The sequence below is a fragment of the Neomonachus schauinslandi genome, chromosome 9 (assembly GCF_002201575.2).
Source record: "Neomonachus schauinslandi chromosome 9, ASM220157v2, whole genome shotgun sequence".
Lineage (NCBI taxonomy): Eukaryota > Metazoa > Chordata > Mammalia > Carnivora > Phocidae > Neomonachus > Neomonachus schauinslandi.
The window spans coordinates 134,195,107-134,218,465 of record NC_058411.1 but is presented as its reverse complement, the minus strand read 5'-3'; the positions used below and the strand labels follow the sequence as shown (position 1 = coordinate 134,218,465).

The window sequence follows — 23,359 nt, the reverse complement described above, 5'->3', positions numbered from 1 at the left end:
CTGGGATCCGTCCCCGAGTTCTGCATGATCTAGGTGTGAAACAGCAGTTTAACCTCAGATGCTTTAATTTACTTCAACAAAAAAATCAAGAGTGTGGTTTACATCAGTGGTTTTAAAACCTTTTCTACCCAAGGAACCTTGCATGGTAGAAGCAGCATTAAATTCTCTCACGCTGCCAGGACTCTGTCTGTACATGGGAGCAATCACCTTTCCCGGGAAGTTACCACCCTAGTAATATGAACAAGTTAACGTAAAATCCACAATGAGGAAAAATACCAACCAGCAAAGAGCCTGGCCAAGAATAAGCTCCTAGCAGTTTTCTGTTGAATAAATTAAAAACTGAACAAAAATGTGATTGAGTACTGGGACAATCTTTGACTCTTACAAGGATTTCCAACCTTTTCACTGCTGAAAAAATTTTAATTCACTTGCTGTGACATCTTAGATGTGGCTCTGAAAACAGTGATTAATCCACCAATGCCTCTGAGATTCCTAAAGTGTCATCAAGTTTTCAGAGCACCTAAGAGGATGAAATAACCAACGTTACTTCCACGGTACCATTACAGACAAAAGCGGAGAAACCTGTCACTGAAGGTGGCTTGTGAGGTGCTAGGGCAGGTCAACAGCGTATTCCAACTAGGCTTTTCTTCAAGTCCTGAAGTAACCTGCAGACCTAATATACTATAACATTCCAGGGTCAGAACTACTGGATGGACATGGTCAATATTTTCAAAGTGTGTTCCACATAATACTAGTTTTGTGAGGTGTCGTGTATAATCAGGCACATACTGTGGTTACCAAGCTAGTAAGTTTGGGAAACACAGCTCATTGAACACTGCCTTGGAAATTCACAATGTGCACATCAGCACCTGAAACCAGCTTAACTGGAATTTCCTAAATTTATGTGGCCATGAACCAACCCTTTCTTTATCTTCCTCTCCCCTCCACCTCCCTAATGCCTACTGCTATTTTTGAGTTTAAGGAACACATTTTGAGGAATGCTAGACACTTGATTCAAAGGTCCCTTCAAGCGTCCATATTTTTATGATTCCATCATGTTGGGTTAACCGTATAACCAGTGCTGTTTTATATTAATAATTTTGTATTAGTGGTAGAAGAAATGCCACTGGGACCTTTGTTTTAGTGGCCATAAATAGACCTATTTCCCGGGGTTTCACAAATACTTTGAGCTGAAACAGGCTTGAGAATTTCTGAACACTCAAAGTTGTAAGTGGATTTTCACAACTTCCCTCCTATTACAACTGGTATAAAGTAAGTATCTCATGGTGTGCCTATTACCAAACATCTTTTAATTGTGAAAAAAGGACTGAATATAATAAGACCTCCATTTAAGAGAAATTAAACTTTGTTACTGTACATAAAGGTACTTTCCTGTAAGAACAATGCAAAGGGGTCACTCTGAACTTAATATTGCTTAATTATAAAATTTTAGTATTTCAATAAATAGACACTTAAATACTGTTGAAATATAGGGTCAGCAAGTGGTAGGGATTAGGGTGTTCAATTATATGAATACTGTAATTCCCTGAGACTCATATTAGTTATATGAAATGAAAATAATTCATTATTTACCTTTATTATAGAAATGTTTTTTCCATTAAAAATAGCAATCCTGAAATATTCTAGAAGTCCTGAATAATTGAAAACAGTGATTTTTAATGGGGGGGGGGAGAATTCATTTCCTTTCCAAGATTACTAAAACTGATACTTTATAAAGTTTTTAAACTAGGCATTATCAGTTAAGGATATACTAATCTGAAATCCACACCGCAGTTTAGATTGAAAAATAAAAGTTCCGAAGGAAAGAAGGTAGGAAGGAAGGAAATGAATCTATAACGCCCACCCCCTAATTCATGGGGTGTAACCGCAAAGGAAAGGTATTTTTTCTTTCTTTCTTTTTTTTTCTGAAGTAATCTCTTTGCCCACCGTGGGGTTCGAACTCACAACCCTGAGATCAAGAGCCACATGCTGTAGCCCGTGAGGTGCCCCAAGGGAAAGGTATTTTTAAAGACACGTGTCGTCTGAAAGGTGAGAAGAAAAATGTTTAACATTAGCTTTTAAATACCAAAGGTGGATATCTAGGTGTCCCATGAGACAAAAAAAGCAAAATAAGGAAAAGTGAAATTTATGTTATCAAATAGAAAGCTCTGTGAAATTAGTGCTCAGTACACACAAGGTACAAGGTGGGCCAGGAACACATGCCCATGCCCTGTAGTCAGGCCACGGGATCAACCAGTGCAGGTGGTGTAGAGAAGGCCAAAACGGTTTCATCCAGGTTAATTTTCAAAGCGAAGCATGAAGACAAGTGATTTAGAAATGACGGCATGCAAGGGATAAAAGTCCCCAATTTCTTAGTTAAGCTGACAGCATTTTCAGCACTGGTCAGACTCTGGAGAATAGCCACGGACACCAAAGTTGCTTACTTACTATGCAACTCCTCCTCCTCATCACTGGAGTAAGAAGAGCCAAGAGAAAAAAGGGTTTTAGACTTAAGGAGATGTGGAGAGATGCGGACGGAGAAGGAGACCCGCCTTGCTGGCTGCATCCGCGGCTGGGCTGAGAAGTGGGTTCACAGAAGACGTTAGTGCACGCAGACTGTTCCAGAACAAAGTCAAAGGCACCTCAAACCAGGCTGAATGGAATCACATCACAAGCCTGTTTGGTTCCAGGAAAGGCGGTCTAGGCCAGCACCATATTTAATTTTCCATCTTTATTTCTGAATATGTAGAATTCCAATACAGCTTAAAAAATTCATCCAACAAAACAAACACCTACTTGCTAGAATAAGAAAACAAGTCCATTATTTTTAACGGTCATTTTTTTTTTAAAGATTTTATTTATTTATTTGACAGAGAGAGACACAGCGAGAGAGGGAACACAAGCAGGGGGAGTGGGAGAGGGAGAAGCAGGCTTCCCGCGGAGCAGAGAGCCCGATGCGGGGCTCGATCCCAGGACCCTGGGATCATGACCTGAGCCGAAGGCAGACGCTTAACGACTGAGCCACCCAGGCGCCCTAATGGTCATAATTTATAGCTGGAGTTTTTTCCTTTAGAGTGAAAACACCTGGAGGGGTGGTGTTTCTCAGGATTCTGAGTTTTGCTCTCTTCTCCCTCACCCCAAACCTCCTCACCCCCTGCCCTCCCTAAAGTAGAGTCAGCATAGGATGGACTGGTGACACACACCTGCCCTCCCTTCAGCCAGAGCTGTCCTTTGGGCTCAAGAGACTGCTCCCCTCTGGGGGGTGGGGTTGGCCCACAGGCCACGCAAACTGAGCAAGCACGGAAGTGGACTCCTCTTTTCCTCCAGACCTGCTCCTCCTCCTGTACTCCTTTGTTTGGTAAGTGGTACCTAACATCCAAAGAATTACTCTGAACAGAAACCTGGGCACCACCCTTGAAGGCTTCTGTCACGCCTCACTCAGTTCTTTTGATTCTGTATTCCAGAATTCTCGCCTTCTCCTGATCCGTCACCTCTGCTCCCCAACACTGACGTCAGTGTGGTCTCTCTGAAGTGTCTGAATTGATCCATTCAATCACCTTAAATCACTCCACTGCCCTCAGACAAGAAACCCAAATACCCCAGAGGTCTTGCTTTCCACACACAAGCACACCTCATTTTACAGCACTTCGTTTAACTGCACTTCGCAGATACTGCAACTTTTACAAATCGAAGGTCTGTGGCGACCCAGGGTTGAACAAGCCTATCAGTGCCATTTTGCTAGCAGCATCCCCTCACTTTGTGTCCATAAGCAGTCTTGATAATTTCTGCAATATTTCAAACATTTTCGTTATTATGACATTTGTTATGGTAATCTGTGATCGGTGATCTAATGTAATTGTTTTGGGGCGCTACACACCACTCCCATATAAGACCGTGAACTTCAGCGAGAACGATCAGCCGTTACCCACCCTGCCCATCGGGCCTCCCTGATTCCTAGACACGATATTAAAATTAGGCCAATTAGTAACCCTGCAATAGCCTCTGAGTGTTCAAGTGAAAGAAAGAGTCCCACGTCTCTCACTTTATATCAAAAGCTAGAAATAATTAAGCACAGTGATTAAGGCAGGCTGAGAGCTAGGCCTCTCGTGTCAAACAGCCAAGTTGTGAAGGCAAAGGAAAAGTTCTTGAAGGAAATTCAAAGTGCTACTCCACTGAACACATGAATGATAAGAAAGGCAAACGGATTTATTGCTGATATGGAGAAAGTTTTAGTGGTTTGGGTCAGAGATCACACCAGCCACAACATTCCCTTAAGCCAAAGCTTAGTCCAGAGCAAGGCCCTCACTCTCTTCAATTCTGTGAAGGCTGAAGGAGGGGACGAAGCTGCATAAGAAAATTTTGAAGCTAGCAGAGGTTGTTCAGGAGGTTTAAGGCAGCCAGCCATCCCCACGACATCAAACTGCAAGGTGAAGCAGCAGCGAGGTCTCCAGAAGATCTAGTGGAGATCATTCGAATATGAAGGTGGTTCCACTACACAATGGATTTTCAGCGTGGACCAAACAGCCTTCTATCAGAAGACGATGCCATCTAGGACTTTCACCGCCAGAGAGGGGAGGCCAGGGGAGGCCAGGGCCTGGCTTCCACTACACAACGGATTTTCAGTGTGGACCAAACAGCCTTCTGTCAAAAGACGATGCCATCTAGGACTTTCACCGCCAGAGAGGGGAGGCCAGGGCCTGGCTACAAAGCCTCAAAGGACGGGCTGACTGTCTTGTCAGGGGCTAATGCTGCTGCTGACTGTAAGTTGAAGCCAATGCTCATGTACCATTCCAAAAATCCTGGGGCCTCTAAAAATTATGCTAAATCTACTATGGCTGTGCTCTGTCAGTGGAACAACAAAGCCTGGTTGATAGCACATCCACTTACAACATGCTTTTCTGAATATCTTAAGCCCATTCTTGAGATCCACTGCTCTGAAAAAAAGATACCTTTCAAGAACAGTACTACTCATTGATAATGCACCTGGTCACCCTAGAGCTCTGACGGAGATTGACAAGGAGATTCACGTTGTTTTCATGCCTGCTAACACAACATCCATTCTGCAGCCCATGGATCAAGGAGTCATTTTGACTTTTAAGTCTTATTATTTTAAGAAATATATTTCATAAGACTATAGCTGCCACAGATAGTGACTCCTCTGCTGGATCTGGACAGAGTAAACTGAAACCCTTCTGGAAAGGATTCACCATTCTGGATGCCAATAAGAACATTCGTGATTCATGGGAAGAGTTCAGAATATCAACATGAACAGGAGTTTGGAAGAAGCTGATTCCAACCCTCGTGGATGACTTTGAGGGGTTCATGATGTCAGTGGAAGAAGTCACTGCAAATGTGGTGAAAACAGCAAGAGAACTAGGAACAGATGTGGAGCCTGAAGATGGGAATGAATTGTTTCAATCTCATGACAAAACTTTAACAGATGGGGAGTTGTTTCTTATGGATGAGCAATGAAACTGGATTCTGAGATGGAATCTACTCCTGGTGAAGATGCTGTGAAGATTGTTGGAACGACAACAAAGAATTTAGAATATCCCACAAACTTAACTGATAAAACAGCAGCAGGTTTTGAGAGGACAGACTTCAATTTTGAAAGAAGTTCTGTGGGTAAGATGCTATCAGACAGCATCGCATGCTAGAGAAATCATTCATGATAGGAAGAATCAATCTATATGGCAAACTTCACTGCTGTCCTATTCTGAGGAATTGCCACAGCCACCCAGCCTTCAGCAGCCACCAGCCTGTAGGCAAGACCCTCCACCAGCAAAAAGATTACAACTCACCAAAAGCTCAGGTGATGGTTAGCATTTTTTAGCAATAAGGTTTTTTTTTTTTTTTTTAAAGATTTTATTTATTTATTTATTTATTTGAGAGAGCAAGAAAGAGCGCATGAGGGGGGGGAGGGTCAGAGGGAGAAGAAGACTCCCCTGCTGAGCAGGGAGCCCGATGTGGGACTCGATCCAGGGACTCCAGGATCATGACCCAAGCCGAAGGCAGCCGCCCAACCAACTGAGCCACCCAGGCGCCCCTAGCAATAAGGTATTTTTTAATTTAGGTATGTGCACGGCTTTTTTTTTAGACATGTTATTGCACATGTGACCATAGCACAGTGTAAACATAACATTTATATGCTCTGGGAAACCTAGTAATTCACCTGACTTGCTTTACTGTGGTATCTGCTTCACCGTGGTGGTCTGGAACGGAACCGTGATACCTTGCGGCATGCCTGCACTCACTCCTGTACCGAATCCTAGTCTCCCGTTGGTCTCAACTTTGAGATTACTTCTCCCCGGTAAGCCGCCCCTGTCAGATGCTCCTGAAAAGCCCAGTGTTTCTTTCACTTGCTGCACTGATCACTTCCTATTACATGCACCTGTTCTCTTCTCTGCGTGAATGTGGTGAGGAAAGAAACCGGGCCTCTAAGCTCATCCCTCTCCTACCACTGTCTGGCCTGGTGCCTGGCACAGAGTAAGGCAAGTGCTTCCTGAATAAACAAAGTAATAAATGAATTTCCCTCTGTCAGGATTTCTGAAAGCTCAGTGTCCTAAATGAAATGAAAAAGCCCTACACCAACGTAATACCCCGCACAAAAACTAAGTGATCCGAGACTGTCTGCAGCTACATCAACGACAGAGATCAGACAGCTGCTGGCACGAATACGCATACACTGGCTTTTCGGGCAGTGACGGCTAGTACAAGTTAAGGTACCCTCTTTATGTGCTTTCTAAAGTTATTTCCAAATGCAAAGCAAATTCAGGAAATGAAAATGAGCTCTCTTGCTACACAAAACCTTTTGCCGCAATTTCATGGATCATAAGGAAAAACCTATTTGTATGAATATCTAAAGGCGTATCCTCAACATGTATGCAACATATATGTTCTTTGTGATAACACTCCCTGAAAAATGAAGGGAAAATGATTTCTCATTAAAAGCCTCTGAGTTAAAAAAAAATCTATCTAACGGGTACAATTCTCCTTTTAACATCACCACCACTAAGGTGGTGAGGGCCCTTCCGGGGATACAATCAACCAAGCACTTTCTCTACTATTCGTAAGCATCTTCTCAGTACAAGCAATGAGATGTTTTAAAATATACTCTTGGAAAGGGATCATCTGTAATAACGGAATTATTCTGTACATGCAAAAACAAAGTTTATTATTAAGTTCAATCAAGAAATCATCTAGGTCTCCTGGCAAGCTGGGAGCCTTCGCTCCATGCTCTCTGATGCAAGGAGGAGAAATGGGGCCAAACACGTCTCCGGGAGCCTCCACTCCATCAGCTCTGATGCAAGAAGGAGAAACGGGACCAAACACATCTCTGGGAGCAGTTTCTCTAAGGGCAGCCCTCCCAGCATTTCCCCACATGATGCAGGTAGCTTCAGTGCTATTCCCATTCCCTAAAAAATGAACTGGTGAGATGCATTCGTGTTCCCCCCAAGACAGCACAGCCAAGACAGGAGTGAGGACAGCTTCCCTACCCATCGTGGTTCCTGAGTAAGTTGTCGCCTGTCTACTTTCCAAACCCCAGAAAATGACACAGAAATCCATTAGTCACCACCTTTACTCAGTGTTTTCCTCTGTATCAATGGATATGAGAAAATGATCCCAGCTTAGAAATAATGTTGAGTTTCTCTGTTTTTCTCTTCTAGAAAATGACCCAACAGGACATACCAGACAACAGGCTCAGGAGACATACATTTTCAGAAATGCCCAAATGTTAACAGCTGTGAAAGGCTGTGGCAGAAGCAGCTAATTTCTTTGAAGGAAGAAGAGACAGCACAGGTAGAAGTTGGAAGTAGTGAAATAAGGTTGAGCTTAGAAAGTACTTTGTTCCTAGACAAGTGTACTCGTAAGACACAGCCACTTAAAGACAATGAGGGATGGCGTTCTCGTTTCTTTAACGTTTACACTCTGGTCAAAGACAGACAGACTCTGGCACTGTTCTATAGGCACCAGGAACTCACTCCCTAACAACCGCTTCTTATAAGCCAGGAAATATGCTAATGACATTGACACAAATGCACATTTAAGCCTTATCACTTTATTACCCATTTAATCAAGTAATTGACACACAGAATTTCACTATCTAGCCCAAGGTCACACAGCCACCAACTGTGTGCTTACAGTAAAACAACAGTTAAAACGTTTTAAGTGTACTGAATGCTTTCGCGGCTTTAAAATCACTTTGTAGATGTTAGTTATGATCCTTTCAGCTAGGGAGACCATGACCAGAGATGAATCACGCAGAGTATTTAAGCGATTTGGAATGCAGTCTATGGCAAATCGAGAACTGTCCAGTGACCCTGATGCTTAAAGGCACAGCGCATGGGACACAAGGTTTAGTCTTCTGTTCAACTGCCAGAAGTTTTACATCTGTGAAAAAATTTATGTTTCTAGAGCAGAATAAAAAAACACACTTGGGAAAAACTAATTTAATTGTATATGGGGAGGGACTAAGGAGAAACAGTGTCATTAGAGTTGATTAATCCTCTAATTACAGCATATGCTAACTCAGGGAATTTGTGGGGCTAGCTACCTGATTTACGACTTTATCATTCAAACGTGCATGAAATGTACAATGTTAAGTTAGAATGAGGGTACCCTATTTTAACCAAAGGATTAAACTCTTGCTTAGAGCTCTAGTCTTGACAATAGTCTAACTCATTTCAGTACCCTCAGTGAGCGGAGCAGAACATTTCCCAGCAAAAGGAGGAAAAGCTCCATGTGCCATAACTCCTGGCACTCTAGGACAGTGTCTTCTGGGAGTTAGCCGCATTATTTAGTGTTTGGCTAGCAACTGAAAACACAGTCAAAAACCGTCTGGCTTTTTGGAGGAAAAATTAATGAAGTGTTTCATGCACGAGGCAAGAGAGTGTGTCACAAAATATAGGAAAAAGATCCCTCCATGGGACACATTCTGTTGGTGTTGGGTATCTGTTGCTATGGGAGTAGACTCTCCACCATGACACCACACTCACTAGTCATGGAAGGAAGCTACAAAGAGCTGAAATGTCTCACTTAAGAGTGCTTTCCTGTCTGTCTTTGGCTATTGAGCTCTAGCACTCCAGGCTCATCAAATCCAATATTAACTATTTTGTTCTAATGATTTTCATTCCATACCAGCAAAACCTCTAACCCAAAGCCAGATCAAAACAAAACCAAAACCCAAACAAACACAGGGAAAGCTATTCCAGTTGTAATTCTGCAGGGTCACATCCGCATCTTTGAGAACATGTCATCAGTAGGCACACGAAACAGGCCAGATGTGAAGCAGTGATCATGAAAACGAGGACAAGGTTAATAGAATTATCTATCATGTCTTAATTCTACTGTGGAAGTTAAAAAGATGAGGCCTGCAGTAAGTCATCTCCCTAATGCAGGGCAGCTGCTTCTGTCCCCAACTCTTTTAAGATGAGTTGTATCAGGGGACACCGAAGAAGCACCAGAAACACCATAGAGTTTATTTATTCCCTCTGCCTCAGCCTCCTGAATACACGGTCTTTCAGCAAATAATGGATCACTCCCTCCCTGGTGAGCATTAAATCTTTACATTGTGATCTCAAATTGTAATTACTCATAGAAAAATACTCAAGATTTTAAAAATTAAAACAAGAAGGTGGGCTTTCTCAAATAACAAGCTGCCTTTCCATGGCAAACATTTAGATCCAATTCAAATAATGTTTCTGAGCATCTTTTATTTGCAAAGGCCCTGTGCTTACGGATGCCAGACATCTAACTTACCCAGCCAGCGGGTCCGAAACCTGCATATAGCTCCATTCATCATTTGCAAATGTAATTCTTTTGGCACATGCTTAACCAACTAAAAATGTATCTGTCTTTCTTTTTCTTTCATGAGCTTGACTTTTTTCTTTTTTTTTTAAAGATTTTTTATTTATTTATTTGACAGAGAGAGACATAGCAAGAGAGGGAACACAAGCAGGGGGAGTGGGAGAGGGAGAAGCAGGCTTCCCGTGGAGCAGGGAGCCCGATGCGGGGCTCAATCCCAGAACCCTGGGATCAGGACCTGAGCCAAAGGCAGGTGCTTAACGACTGAGCCACCCAGATGGCCCACGCTTGATGTTTTTGAAGAGCTCAGGAAATAAATATTGGATAAAATTTGGATAATTGTACTACAGTAATAGAATAGAATATCTTTCAGACATAACTGCATTGTGTTTATAACTTATTCTCCAGTGTTTCAGAAAAACTTTAAAAGAAATGATGACAGAGGAAGAAAGATTGATAAAAAGTTATGACACTTTTATATAACATATATAACATGTGGGGGACTCCAGGTTATGGTTATAGTAACATTTGGGAACTCTAAGTCCCAAACATATGGTAATTCTTTGCACCGTTGTAACTATTTTTAAAGTCTGAAATTACTTCAAAATAAAAAGTTTAAAGAAATCCGTGTCAGGTTTAGGCCTAAGACTATAATGCATTTAATGTACGAAAGAGATTTTTTTAGGTGACAAAAGGAATAAGTTCCCAAAACTGAGCTGTCTGTCACCTTCTCTGTGTAAATGAGCCATTCAAAGGAAGAGGCAGGCAAATTTTGGAAGGTAATGTTACAGGGTCTTAAAATGAGAAAAATGACAGAGAAAGTGTTTAAAATACACTTAATTTAAAAACAAAAAAAGTAATATACTTACGGTCCAACCCAGGATGGCTGATTGTCATTAATGAGATGGATTTTGTTAGTGGAGAAGAAATGGCTGATGTACAGTAATTGAATCCCTGTTGTTTAGATCTGTGACACGGCTGTGAAGTTAAAGAAACAAAATAAATAACTGAAGAACAGGTTTTAAGTCATGTTCTTATCATTTCTAGATAAGCACAGAGCTGTACCTTCCGGCCCAACCTAGGAGCAGAAGGCAGTACACGGGAGGGGTAAGAGCACAGCTCTGCAGCTAGAGATACTGGATTCAAGTCTGCCCCTGCTGCTTGACAACAGTCTAACTCAGTCTAACTTCAGAGGAGTTACTTAGCTTTCATGAACCTTACTTTTCTTATCTGTAAAATGGGAATAATGAGAGTAGCCATCCTGTACAGCGGGTTTCATATCCCTCATAATGCCTGATAATGTTTTTTTTTTTTTTTAAAGATTTAAAGCGAGAATGAGAGACAGCATGAGAGGGAGGAGGATCAGAGGGAGAAGCAGACTCCCCGCTGAGCAGGGAGCCCGATGCGGGACTCGATCCCGGGACTCCAGGATCACGACCTGAGCCGAAGGCAGTCGCTTAACCAACTGAGCCACCCAGGCGCCCAATGCCTGATAATGTTTTAAACTTTAGTACATGCTTAGTAAACATTTGTTGAATGCATAATCAGACAAAATAACTTCACTGGAAATATCGAACTACATACAGTAGCTCTTGTTCTTTGAGAATCTAAATGTCCTTTCTAGAGATATAGTAGGTATTAGTAATATTATTTTCTGATTTTAACGAGTTGGGAACAGAGCTGCAAGTAAAAGGTGTTTTAAGATCAAGAGCAAGGCAGCTGTGCATCTGGGAAGAAGCCTAAATCTCTTTCATTTCCTCTTCTAAGATTAGACTGCTTCTACAGTAACAAGAGGGGGGCTAAAACCTGGTAATTTACCTCCCTCAGTAAATCCACAGCAGCTTTGAGGGCATGTAATGCAACCAACTGCAGAAGCTCCTGTAATAACACCCTTAGAAGGAGAGTCCACCGGTGTTCACTAGGACTCTTCTGGTGGTGAGGGGCTCCCTCTCCTTTGTTCTGAGAGCCATTTTGAACTGTTATCTAACTTTGTCATGATTCCCCTCCCTTCATAGTAGGCTAAAATCTGCATATGCTCAAAGGCAAGCAATGAAAATCTGTTAGTACCATGAATTCAACTCAAGTGTGCCAAAGACTTCTGATTATTGAAAACTTGTTCCATGGGTAACCGTGGAGTCTGAGGCAAACAGTTGCTATGTTTCAAATACAACTGTGAGGTCTGAAAAATGACCTCAGTGAAAGGCAGAGACCTTCAGCAGTAAGCTGCCTGTAGGCAACCTGTCCAGATCAGAGATACCAGCAGCTCAAATACCCACTGAGGTTGCACACAAGACAAAAAGTGTGGGTGAGCAGACAGTTCCAGGAAGGTTAACAAGCACAGGAAAGCACGAAAATGTCCGCAACTTCATCTATAAAGACTAAATCAGAAAAGCCATTTGAGAAAGACTTCAGTGGTAACTGACATCACTTACTAACAGACAGGGTTCTCTGTCCAATTCCTAGAAATAGGAGTTTCAGAAAAGGTTTTACATAAACAATATTAAGGAAATTAAAATGTTCCCATTTCCTCATGAAAACTCCCCTACTTCAAAAATGTGAAAAAAAGCAGTGAGACTAACAGCCAAGAATTCTGAGATTAATGCTGTCCAGCTAATGGCCAGTTATGAGGCCTCAGGCAAGTCGCTTCAAATGGGCGTGAAGTTCTCACACAAAAGGGCTTATGCAGAATCCGAAGGGATATATTGGCTGTAAGTCTAGGATTCTGTTCATAAACCCACAATTTTGGTATTTTGTCTGGTCTTACAATAGACTTCCAAAGGATTGTACGCACATGAAATGTGGTTTATTCTTCAGACTCTCTACTAACCAAAGATGCTATTGGCAAGTCATGATAAAGAATTGTTTCTATTTTCACTCCCTTTTTCTGTTACCGTTAGGTTGAATTTAAATCATTTGCCTCAATAAATATATTCTCCATATTCTTTAAAAATTTATTTTTTAAAAGGTTTATTTATTTTTTTAATCATCTCTACACCCAATGTGGGGCTCAAACTCATAACCCCGAGATCAAGAGTCACATGCTCCACTGACTGAGCCAGCCAGGCACCCTATTCTCCATCTTCTTGTTATTTTTCTTAACTTTTTCTAAACTATCAGGCCCAGGAGACACGGAGGGTGGGGGGAGGGGATAACCGGGCAAAATTCCTTTGGGCCTTCAATTTGACTTTCATCCAGCCGAAATTCTCTTGGGCATTCACGTAAGTAATACATTCATTATTAAGGTAATCCTCCAGTGTCCAATTTCTATTTGGGCATATCACTGCTATGTAGTGGGGTATAACAAAACATTAAATGTCTACATAAAACCCTAGTCACCTACTCAAAGAACAGGCTGTTTAACTTTTTTGTTGGTTTAATTAGAAATGTTTCATTCTCTCTCTACCTAAAACTCCAGTCACCTACTCAAAGACAGGTGTTTAATTTTGTGTCTGTTTAATTAGAAATGTTTCATTTGCATGTGTATCACAGAATCCTCCTAGAAATCAATCCAAAGTCCCGTTGGCTCAAGAGAAGGATAAAAGACCGGGAGCAGGGTGCGATGCTCTAAAGCATACAATTCCAGTTCTCAAGGCAAACTCCCCGAGGACCCATCCCAGGTGGTGAGCATCGGAATGAAGGGCCTGCGAGGGTGAGCCCTGGGAAAGTCACCTGACCGGCTATGAGGAAGGCCAGGCCCTCCAAGAGGCAGTGCCTGTGGCAGGCATGAAGAGGGCAGAGCATCAGGCGGGGAGGGAGTACAGATGCTCTCTGAAAAATTCTGACAGCTGCAGGAAGCAGAGAGAAAGAAATAGCCATTTCCTAGGCAATGTGAGAAGACAAAGAGTAAGATTCCACCCCCCCCCCCCCACCAGGAAGGGATATGTTTTTGAAAAATTAGGAAATTTAAATTTAACAATGTTGTGTAACACACTTCAAGACTCACTTTATACTATTGAGATGATAAAAGAAGTCCTCAGATAAGAAGGAAAAATTTAATAACCTGGGTATTTTTCTAATTTAAAAAAGGTTACAAATTACTTATTGTGAACTGAGACCATATGCTTCAAATATTTGATGGAATATTTAAATTAATGCAGATTTAATGGTATTCTTGAATTACTATTAAGGGCTAAGAACTTGCTTTGTGCTAGATTGAGTGCATTATATAATGGGTAAGCAATCACGGCCAGTAGCCTTATATGGATGTAAGTCTTGCTTTCTTTGTTCCTAATGTGAGGACACTGTAGGGAAGTAAAGTGAATTTTTCCAAGTTAGCAGTATATACCCTCTTCAGCCTTACCTGCTGATCAAGCATCCTGTGTTCTCTCTGGCCTGATTCCAGATCCTCCTCTGAAAGCGACACCAAAGAGTCACCCCTTTCTTCCCCACTGAAAGGGTGCCTGAGCTCTTTGGTGTTTACAGAGTCTACACCTAGAGACGAAGATGGCTCGTTTCCGGCACCAGCTCCTCCGGCCAAGCCTTCTAGGCTGAAACTGAACACAGAGCAAAGGAGTTAATTCATGCCATTTCCGAGGCTCAGGAAGGAAAGGAGGATAGGAAATTGCTTCGTGTGTATCTCCCTGCTGGTATATTATACGTCACCTAGCAAAGCTATCGCCAAGAGCACGGCACAAGGGGTGCCTTTCCCCCCAGAGGCGTTGGTATGCTGAGAAAGAATACTGCACTGAGATTTTCTTACTTCATTCAACTTATTCAAATGGTGACCATCTAAGGTCATTTTCTCAAGATTTTTTTTTCAATATACCATCTGTATTATCTTACCGATCTTTTGTTTTTCCTTGATCTGATGTAATTGATCTTTGCCAAAGTCTAACTCAGCCAATGCCAAAGAATTAACGGCACAGAGAAAACAGGTGCGTAAGTCACTTTCAGAAGACAAACAGGGAGACCCAGACTTGCCCTTGTGTCCATTAAGTGGACCATACAACTTTACATTCAACTACAGTCTAGCTGACCTTTACTATTTCACAGGTGTGTGTCCACCCCAGAGACCTGAGTATTACTTCTGAGCAGCAGCATCTGTGCACGTCTGGCCAGTCCAACAACTGCCTGACAGGCTTCCCGAGAACTGTGAGTCGCAGACAGGCGCATGGGCCACCTTAAAGAACAAATGCTGAAAAGCTGCTAAGTCTAAGAGTTTTAAGACTGACCCAAAAAGGGGGCAAATTTAGGGCATGGGATCCCTGGAGTAACGATTTTGTGGTCTGCAGAGTGAAAAAAGCATGTTTTTTTTGTGAGCAGGAGACTACAGAGAGCAGTTAGCCATCTACCCGCCTCGGGGCTGCTAGCCAGAATCATCCACACCTGTTACAGCTGCAGCGGGAACTTCTTTCCAATAAGCAAGAGAGCAGAACAGAGCTGTAGCTGACCATGTTCCCCATTACAAGCAGCTGGAAATGCATTTGAAGGTATACTGAAGCTATGCAGTTATCTCTGCTCAAGCTGTACAACAGTTAATTCTACAAATAACTCACATACGCCAGTCCGGAGGGCCTGTTATTTGCTTTTTGCATTTCACAAATTACCTACTGTGAACTGAAACCATATGCTTCTGTTTTTCTCTAGTGGGTAATTTAAACAATGGATTTTGTTTTTCTTATTTCAATATGACAATAGAAATCACGATTAAGTATAAGTAAATGTCTCTGTGAAACTCATCTGCAATACCAGGGATAAGGAGACATGCTAAGTGAAGAAGAAATTTAGGTTTCTATTGTGAATTGTTTGTAAAGCCTGAGAAAACCAGCCTATCATTACCCACAAAACTTAATCTTGAAAATGTTTTAGTAATTAAATCTGGCCGCTTAATTGAGAGAAGAATATAAAACATTGAGAAATCTGTGAATTTGGAATCGAAAGAGATTGGGGTATTTGGAAACATAATAGAAATAAGTGCATCTTATTAGCTGCCTTGCTTCTGTCATTGTTTTCCTCAGGATGTGGGAATCCCCAGGTTCTGGGAATTAGGACAGACCAAAAACAGAGAGAGAGGTGGTCTACCAGAGATACAAGTCTGTGCAGAAAACACCGAATCTACAGCCACCTGAGACAGAGAGGACGCATCAGGGTACACCCTCCACCTCCTAGTCTGTAACCCTTCAAATGGATTAGTGATGCCCATAGGAGAGGCAACTCAACACCGTGCTCCAGACAAAGCGCGCTGCCATATGCATTCTAGCCACACAGAAGCAAGCTCCCAGCCAGAAGCCCAGGTGCCATATTTTATAATTCCCCCTTTGGTGGCTGGACATGGAACAATACCATACCTTCTGTAATTAAAGTCAGCACTCAGGGCAGCAGAGTATTGTACACCAGAGGGACACCAGCTCATACTGGGGATGACATCAAAGGCAGAAACAGAAATGGAGGGAGAAAAGAGGAAACGGGACGGGGTTATTGGGTTTGAAAAGAAAAGCCATAGTTACAGACAGATGGATTTATATGATCATCAAAAAATAAGGAACGTAACACTTAGAATTTAGAAAAAGGCTAGAACAAAAACCACAGAAACTTAAAACTGCTCTGCTAACATCCATCTAGACAATGTGCTGGAAATGTCTACGTCAGTTCGTTCCAGGGTAACAACTCTGAACAAAGAGCCCACTCCATCCACGGCTCCCTCCTCAGGTGTTCTCCCGACGTATCCCCACTACTGGGGACAATCTCTCCGTTCGCTCTGCCACGCCACTCCCAGACCTCCGTGGCCACAGTGATAATCCTTAACTACACTAAACTCCCCCTTGACTAAAAGGGACAATGTCAAACTGCACTGGGGTAGGCTCACTGGGTCATCAATTTTCTTCACATGTTTCCAGTAAGGGTCCATCTACTCATGAGTCTTTCCTAATAAGGATATCCTATCAACACTCACACCCATCTTTAAACCCTGCTCACTAAGCTCTTGTGATGAAGATTCGCCACGTCACAATGGTCACATTTCCTTGTATTTTAATGATAACAAAGGCATGTATTTTCTTCAAAAGAAAAGGAATTCTGTGGTACTGAGTTAGAAATGTGTCTTAATTTTAGGTTTGCATCCATTTTCCTGAGATTTAAAAAAAAAAAGCAAAACTCCATTTGATCATCTATTTTATCTCGGCACTGATATTTACTCTAAAGCAGGAGGAACAGAAAATCTAGGGTTAGAAATACCATGTAAATATAACCAGCTAAAAAAATAACCAATTCAAAATATCAGGTACACTGTAAAGGGAACTGCACCAATAGGTCAGGATTTCTGACTGACAAAAAATCAGTTTAAAAATACACCGCTACTATTTGGGGCCTTAAAATTCTAAGTGACGTGTTTTTGTTTTCAGAAGGGGGAATAACAGGAACACCCCCTCAGCTCTCTCTGGAATCTTGCAAATGGGAAGATGTACAGACACCAAAAACCCCTTGAATACCTTGAATACACTTAATTTTGTTTTAGTAAGTGGGGGTTTCTGGCAGAGGAAAAGATATAAGGAAGGTGGTGGGAGAATAAACCGAAGAACTTGGAGCCTTCTAAAAGTAAATCTCTAAAATCATGGCATTTAAAAGTAATTTAAATAGTAAAACACTTAAAATCAGGTTAAATTAATAGTACAAAGCTCAAAAGGGCAGAAGCGGAAAGGAAAATTTAGCATCTGAGACACATCTCCAGCCTGATAAACGAAATCAGACTGACTTATAATTTGCTCGTGTGAGGGAAGCAAGAAAGCCTTGATATAATTTACAAACACACACGAGACTAAGAAGTCCATTCTCTGAAATTATTAATTTCATTTTGAATCTCCAAACTGTTAATAAAATTTTTTAAAATATCCAACATGGTAAATCAGCAACCGAATATACACTACCAAGTTATCATTCAAAAAAATTCTCTCCCTCTACAGATTTAAACATCCCTTTACTCTCAGAAAATGATAATGATGTGAGAGCAGGGTGAAATTTAGGATGGAGAGAATGGAGAGCGACAGGGAGACAGAAGGAGGACGTAACAGGGGGGTCCTAAGGTTCCAGGAAGGAAGCTGCAGGTGGTCCTTCAGAGGCAGCAGATCTGCCCTTCCTTCTAGCAGAGAACTCCTATCACGAGAGTGTTCTTTTTTTTTTTAAAGATTTTTGTCAGAGAGAGAGAGAGCACACGAGAGTGTTTTTGAGAGCATCCTCAATTTCCTCAATTAGTGGGGGTGACATTTAATGATTCTTTGGCCTTATTTTGAGATTTAGAAAATTTTAGATTCTTAAAAAAACCCCCAAATATCCCACTCTCTACCGTTTAACACTTGTGGGAATGTTTCAGTTTTACTAGCTAAGGCTTCATAGAGAATTTTAAGTGATACTTCACGTTCTTCCTGCAGAAAAATGACTAAGGGTGAAATGGTGTGTGGCCCTGTCATGAAGCTTTATCTATATGCTTCCTGGGACTGCATCCAGCCACCTGTCCCCTTCCACTGTCAACACATGGATGCTTTACAGAGAGCTAACTAGATCTCTAAAGGGTTCAGACACTTCTACTGAAAACGGCATTTAACAACTTGTTCCCCTGGGAGAACAACTCAACTGAGTCTCATCACCCGAGATTCACGAGGGTATTTGTATTTGAACTCAATTTTGTGCCTGAAATCTGGAAAAAGACAAAGAAGGGAGGACCACTACCTGCCAGCTTCCCAAGGAAGAGCTTCAGCTCAGAAGTGAAAATACCTCTTTACAAATGTCTCCCAATATGAGAAACTATGTATAATTCCACCATCGTTTTTGGATTTCCGAATTGTTTCCCCCAAATAATGGAAGGAAAGGTCACTAGTGACAACTTCTGAACAAAGTAAAACTCAGCATCTGAAAAGCAAATCGGCATTTTTTTTTGACTGGAAATGACTTTTCAGCTTCTAAATTACTAATTGTTAGCTTCAAAATGTTACCTGACAAAAAATAATTAAGGAGTTGGAAGACTGGGAGATGAGTGGATGCCTCTTGTTTTCGGAAATGACTACATCAACATTGGAGTGGAGATGGTCAGGGGGCCTAGAATGTGTTAGGGCCTGTGTGCCAGCACACAATTATTTCTGGTTCTTTCCCCTTCTTGGGGGGTGGGGTGGGGGAAGAAAATGCACTCCCCAGGGTCCATTAGACAGGCACAATCGACGTGTCTTTGAATTCTCCTAGGGAGAGTCGGGGAGACCCTATTATCAAAGTGATCTGAACATCAGTAAGTACAAGGTGGAAAAAACACTAAAAAAGTTTCAAGATAAAAAGAGAATAGGAAAAAATTTCAGACTCACAAAACCATTTCATATGCAAATGGACATCAGCAATTAATAAATACTTATATTTTATTTGCCTGAAGCAGACGTGACATTATTGTAAAAGACGGTTTAATCATGGATCAAGCAAAATGAAATGCTTGTTAGTAGAAGCTCAGAGGCAACACAGTTAGTCCATCAAGTTAGTGAACTCTGTACCTTCTCCTATGAATGGGAGGTCTCCTGACAACATCCCCAAGAACTCGCAATGAACTGAAAATGAATGGTGGAAGAGGTCAGTGTCGAGGTGAAACAAAATGGACACAAACGCATGAAGCATACAGACATCACGAAGGGGAGAGACACGAGCCACTCAGAGAAACAGTACAGGAAGGCAAAGAATGAGAGAATGTGGAGTAAGAAACATCAAAACCACAAAGGCCTGACAGCCTGACAATTTCTGGGGAGGGTTACTCTGCTCCCTCCTTGCTCCACAGAGTTAATCAGATGACAAGGAATGAGGTTTATTAAATTATAAAAGTAAAAGGATTTTAAAAAGGCCATTCAAAGCTTTAGAAGGGTTTTCTTAAGACTTTAAAATTCAGGTTATACTATATGCAGATAACACTGTCAGCATCAGTCAAACTGATTCAAGCCCTTCCATCACTCCAGAGGCACTGGGCAGTGGTGTGAGGGGACTGTCTGCTAGGCTCACAGAGGAGATGCCATGATATTATACAGGTTGCAAATATGAATAATTAAGTGATAGGGTTCTAGTCTTAGTTCAGTCTTAAGAGCACCATGTAATCCGGGGCAAATCATTCAGTCTGAGCTTTAATTTCCTCATCTGAGCTACAGGATCCACAGTCACAGCCAGCTCTGAAATCCATAGCGGGTTATAAGGAAAAATGGACTGCCTTTTAAAATAAACCCTTGTTTCTCGATGCCGTTAGCATCTCTGACAGTATGTCCTGCCAAGAGGCTATTCTTGCTTCAGGAAGAGAATTCCAGCTCTAGGGATGATTCCCCACATCCTTATTTATTTTTTAACTGGTGTGAATGCTTTTTAAAAAAAAGTACAGCGTGAATAAAGCTGGGAAGGAAAGCTTTTAGAAACTGCTTTTTATATAATCCATGCTTTCAAATGTATATAAAAACTACCTAGCAGATAAAGCAACTACTTATTTTTAAGGGTAATGTCCTGAACTCTACCAGAAAATGATATGGAATCACAGAAAGAGCACTTACTAGGAGATAAGAAACCTAGTTACTACTGACCTGGTTTGGGTTAAGTGCCACCTGACTCAGGGAGAGGACTGGAAAATCACGTGGGATACTTTGTTATGAAACAAGTCTGAGAAGAGCAGCACGTGAGCCAAGTGCAAGGTATCGCTGTGAGCTCCACGAAGGCGGGGACTCTGGCTCGTTCACCTGTGTCTCTAGAACCTAGAAATGCCTGGCATGTGGCGGGTGCTCAACATATGTTGGCTGGATAAAACAATAAACGAGTGAGTGCCATCAGATTCCACATACCTATCTATAGCTCTGAAATCTGAGCCATGTTGTAAGGAGGTCAGGGAATTAAAAAGAAAAAAGCTGTAACCGCTCCAGGTGAGTTTGTCACATCACCTGTATTCACACAACGGTCAGCCTGCTCCCTCAGCCGCTTTTCCTCATCCAGAAAGTAGCTGGGGCGTAAGCACAACTCTGTACATACAGCAGGCCCCACGGCACTTGGTCGTTAGAGCTAAAACCGTCTGCTTAAATTCCTGGAAGCAGCCTGTGGTCAGAGGCCAAGTCCAAACTACCTTTTCATAGCCTGCTCCCGAACGGAAGGTGTGACATGGGTCACACGTCCCCACGTCCCCAAAGACTGGAGGATACGTGGAGAAATACCAACCATCCAATGATACTGAATGATTCTTAGGCTCTCTTACTGATTAAATGATCATTCAGACTCTGTCCAAACTTTCCGCATTAGAAACGGACCACAATTTCTGGGAAGCACTTTGAAAACAGATGGTGTTGAGACAAGATTTCATGTTTAGTTTTTAATTCAAAGTTGACAGGACTCTATTCCCTCCACAAGTTTTTAATCTATGAATTTTATTAACAGATATGGCCTGAACTACTGTTGGCACTTATTAAACCCCCACCATGTAGCAGACCTATTTCACTTGCAATATTTATTATCACAAATATTCTGAAAGGCAGGTATTTTACAGATGAGAAAATTAAAGCCCAGAGGGGTCAAGTAACTTGCCCAAGCTTATCTATATACTGAGTTACAGAGCTGGGGTTTGAACACATGTTTTACTGATTCCAAAGCCCATCTGCTTTCCTCTGTACCGCGGTGTCTCCTAAATTCTTTTACCACGATAACACCAAATCACAGAATCAAAAGCAAGCAGACACTGAGAAACGAAACCAACGGCCCCACCGGGTCCACCTCACCTGCGCTGGTTCATTTCGGCATCACTGGCCGCGTTCTTCCCAGGACCCCAGCTGTGCCTCCGGAAAGGGGACAGGGAGCGCATGGAGCTCCTCAGCACGGAGCAGTTCGCGGGCACCTCGGTGATGCTGTCCATCTCCTCCTCCTCCATCTCACCTGAGCCGGCAGCTTCACCCTCGCTCTCTCGGCCCTCAGCTCCCACACCATGGCTGTAGAAGCCGTCAAGACACTGCTGATCTCTGGACCTGTTCAAATTTGAAATCTGGGGGAGGGAAACATCACTGCCGTGAGAAGAATGTCGGTCCAAGGAAGCGGTGTCATCGGTGGACGAACTGGATCCGGTGATATCACAGACCAGCGGCTCTTCCTCGGGCTGTCATGGAGAGAGAACACACACAGTTGGAAATGGCAAGGCCTCATTAGTCCCGACCCAGGAGTGGCTTCATAGTGGGTAGGATGGGCAAGATCACAACTGGCGTCAAACAGGTGTTTCCTTTTTTCAAGCATGGTCACAGTTTGATTCAAGTTGTCCCCGAGGAAGGTATGGTCTAGGTCTGTGTTCCCTTGACCCTCTTATTAGAGGTACACAGACCATTCCTTTCTTACAGGGGAAAAACATCTAACCCGGGTTCAGGTCAGTTCCACAGGCCAATACCACCAACTGAAATGAAGAGAACCCTTATGTATTGGGGTTTCTGTATGAAAACTCTATAAATTCATTTACTATTAGGTTTAATTTTTCCCCCAAGCTTTAACTAAAAATAAGGTTGTCTGCTTGGCTGCCATGATGTCATTCTGAATTTAATATTCCCAAAGCAAGTCTGTAACTGAAAAATGCAAAATAGCTTATGACCCTACCTAAAATCTGCCACAAATGCCCACATTCTGGCCATGAATGCCTACGTGGAAGAAATCTATTCCTTTTTCTCATTTCTCACTGAGGACTGGCAGTGTCATCAAGCCAAATACACGTAACATAATCAGTCCTGGCAATGGAGTCTTGAGTGAGTGATGATGTTCCTTCTCTGGCCAACCTCGGGAGCCTAAGAGAAATAGTACAGTTTTGATCCCAAGCAGCCTGACATTCTCTGTTTGCTACATACACCAGAGCTCACACTTTTGACAGGTGAGGGAAAGATGAGCATCCTGACACTCAAAAGATGAATTTACCCAGAAAGTAAGTAGAAGTGTCTAGAAGATGCATGATCACACTCTCAGATTTGGGCACCGCACTGTCTTAACATCTTTATTTTATTGTGTTCTTCTAGGAGAGGGAGCAGGGACTAGGGAAAGGCATACTGTGGTTTATTTTTCCTTCTTCACAGTATTTTCCTAATTAGCCAGTCTACTCGAAGTTTTAATTAAGAGTGAAGAAATTTATAGTTCTTTGAGAAAGATTTTAAAAATTATGAGAACTAATGAGCCTTTTAGCTTTGGAATAGAAAATAAGACCTATTCTAGAAGGAGAGTATTTTCAAATGTTTACATTAACACTTCAAAAGCATTCTCTACAATTTTGGGGCTGAATCTCTGCCAGCTCATAGGAGTTCCCCACCACCCCCCACTCTGTGGCATCCGGTTTCCTCTGTTAATTGCTCTTGAAATGATGCGTGAGGGATGAGACTAAGAGGGAGATGTGGGGGTCACCAGGACCCGGACTGGCTCTCCAGGCCCTCCCAGTACATAGGCAGTGAGCAGTGAAGTGAACTCAGGCTGATTTCAACTAAAACTGCCCTGTTCTGTTCCCCCTCATCATCTTTAAAAAAAACCCCTGCAGGGGCGGTGCCTGGGCTTCTCCGCTGGTTAAGCATCTGCCTTTGGCTCAGGTTGTGATCCCGGGGTCCTGGGATCGAGCTGA

The 23,359-nt window shown here is 42.2% G+C and overlaps 1 protein-coding gene across 1 annotated transcript in view; it reads right to left on the bottom strand.

The window, feature by feature from the left end:
* The window catches only part of AKAP13 (A-kinase anchoring protein 13), a 112,662-nt gene that overhangs the window by 58,213 nt on the left and 31,090 nt on the right, over positions 1-23,359 (bottom strand). Inside the window, exons 4-6 of the mRNA XM_044918144.1 lie at positions 21,504-21,874; positions 14,105-14,297; positions 10,674-10,782 (exon numbers count right to left, since the gene is read on the bottom strand). Coding sequence (XP_044774079.1) covers positions 10,674-10,782; positions 14,105-14,297; positions 21,504-21,874 — 673 coding nt within the window. The remainder of the gene's footprint in view (positions 1-10,673; positions 10,783-14,104; positions 14,298-21,503; positions 21,875-23,359) is intronic.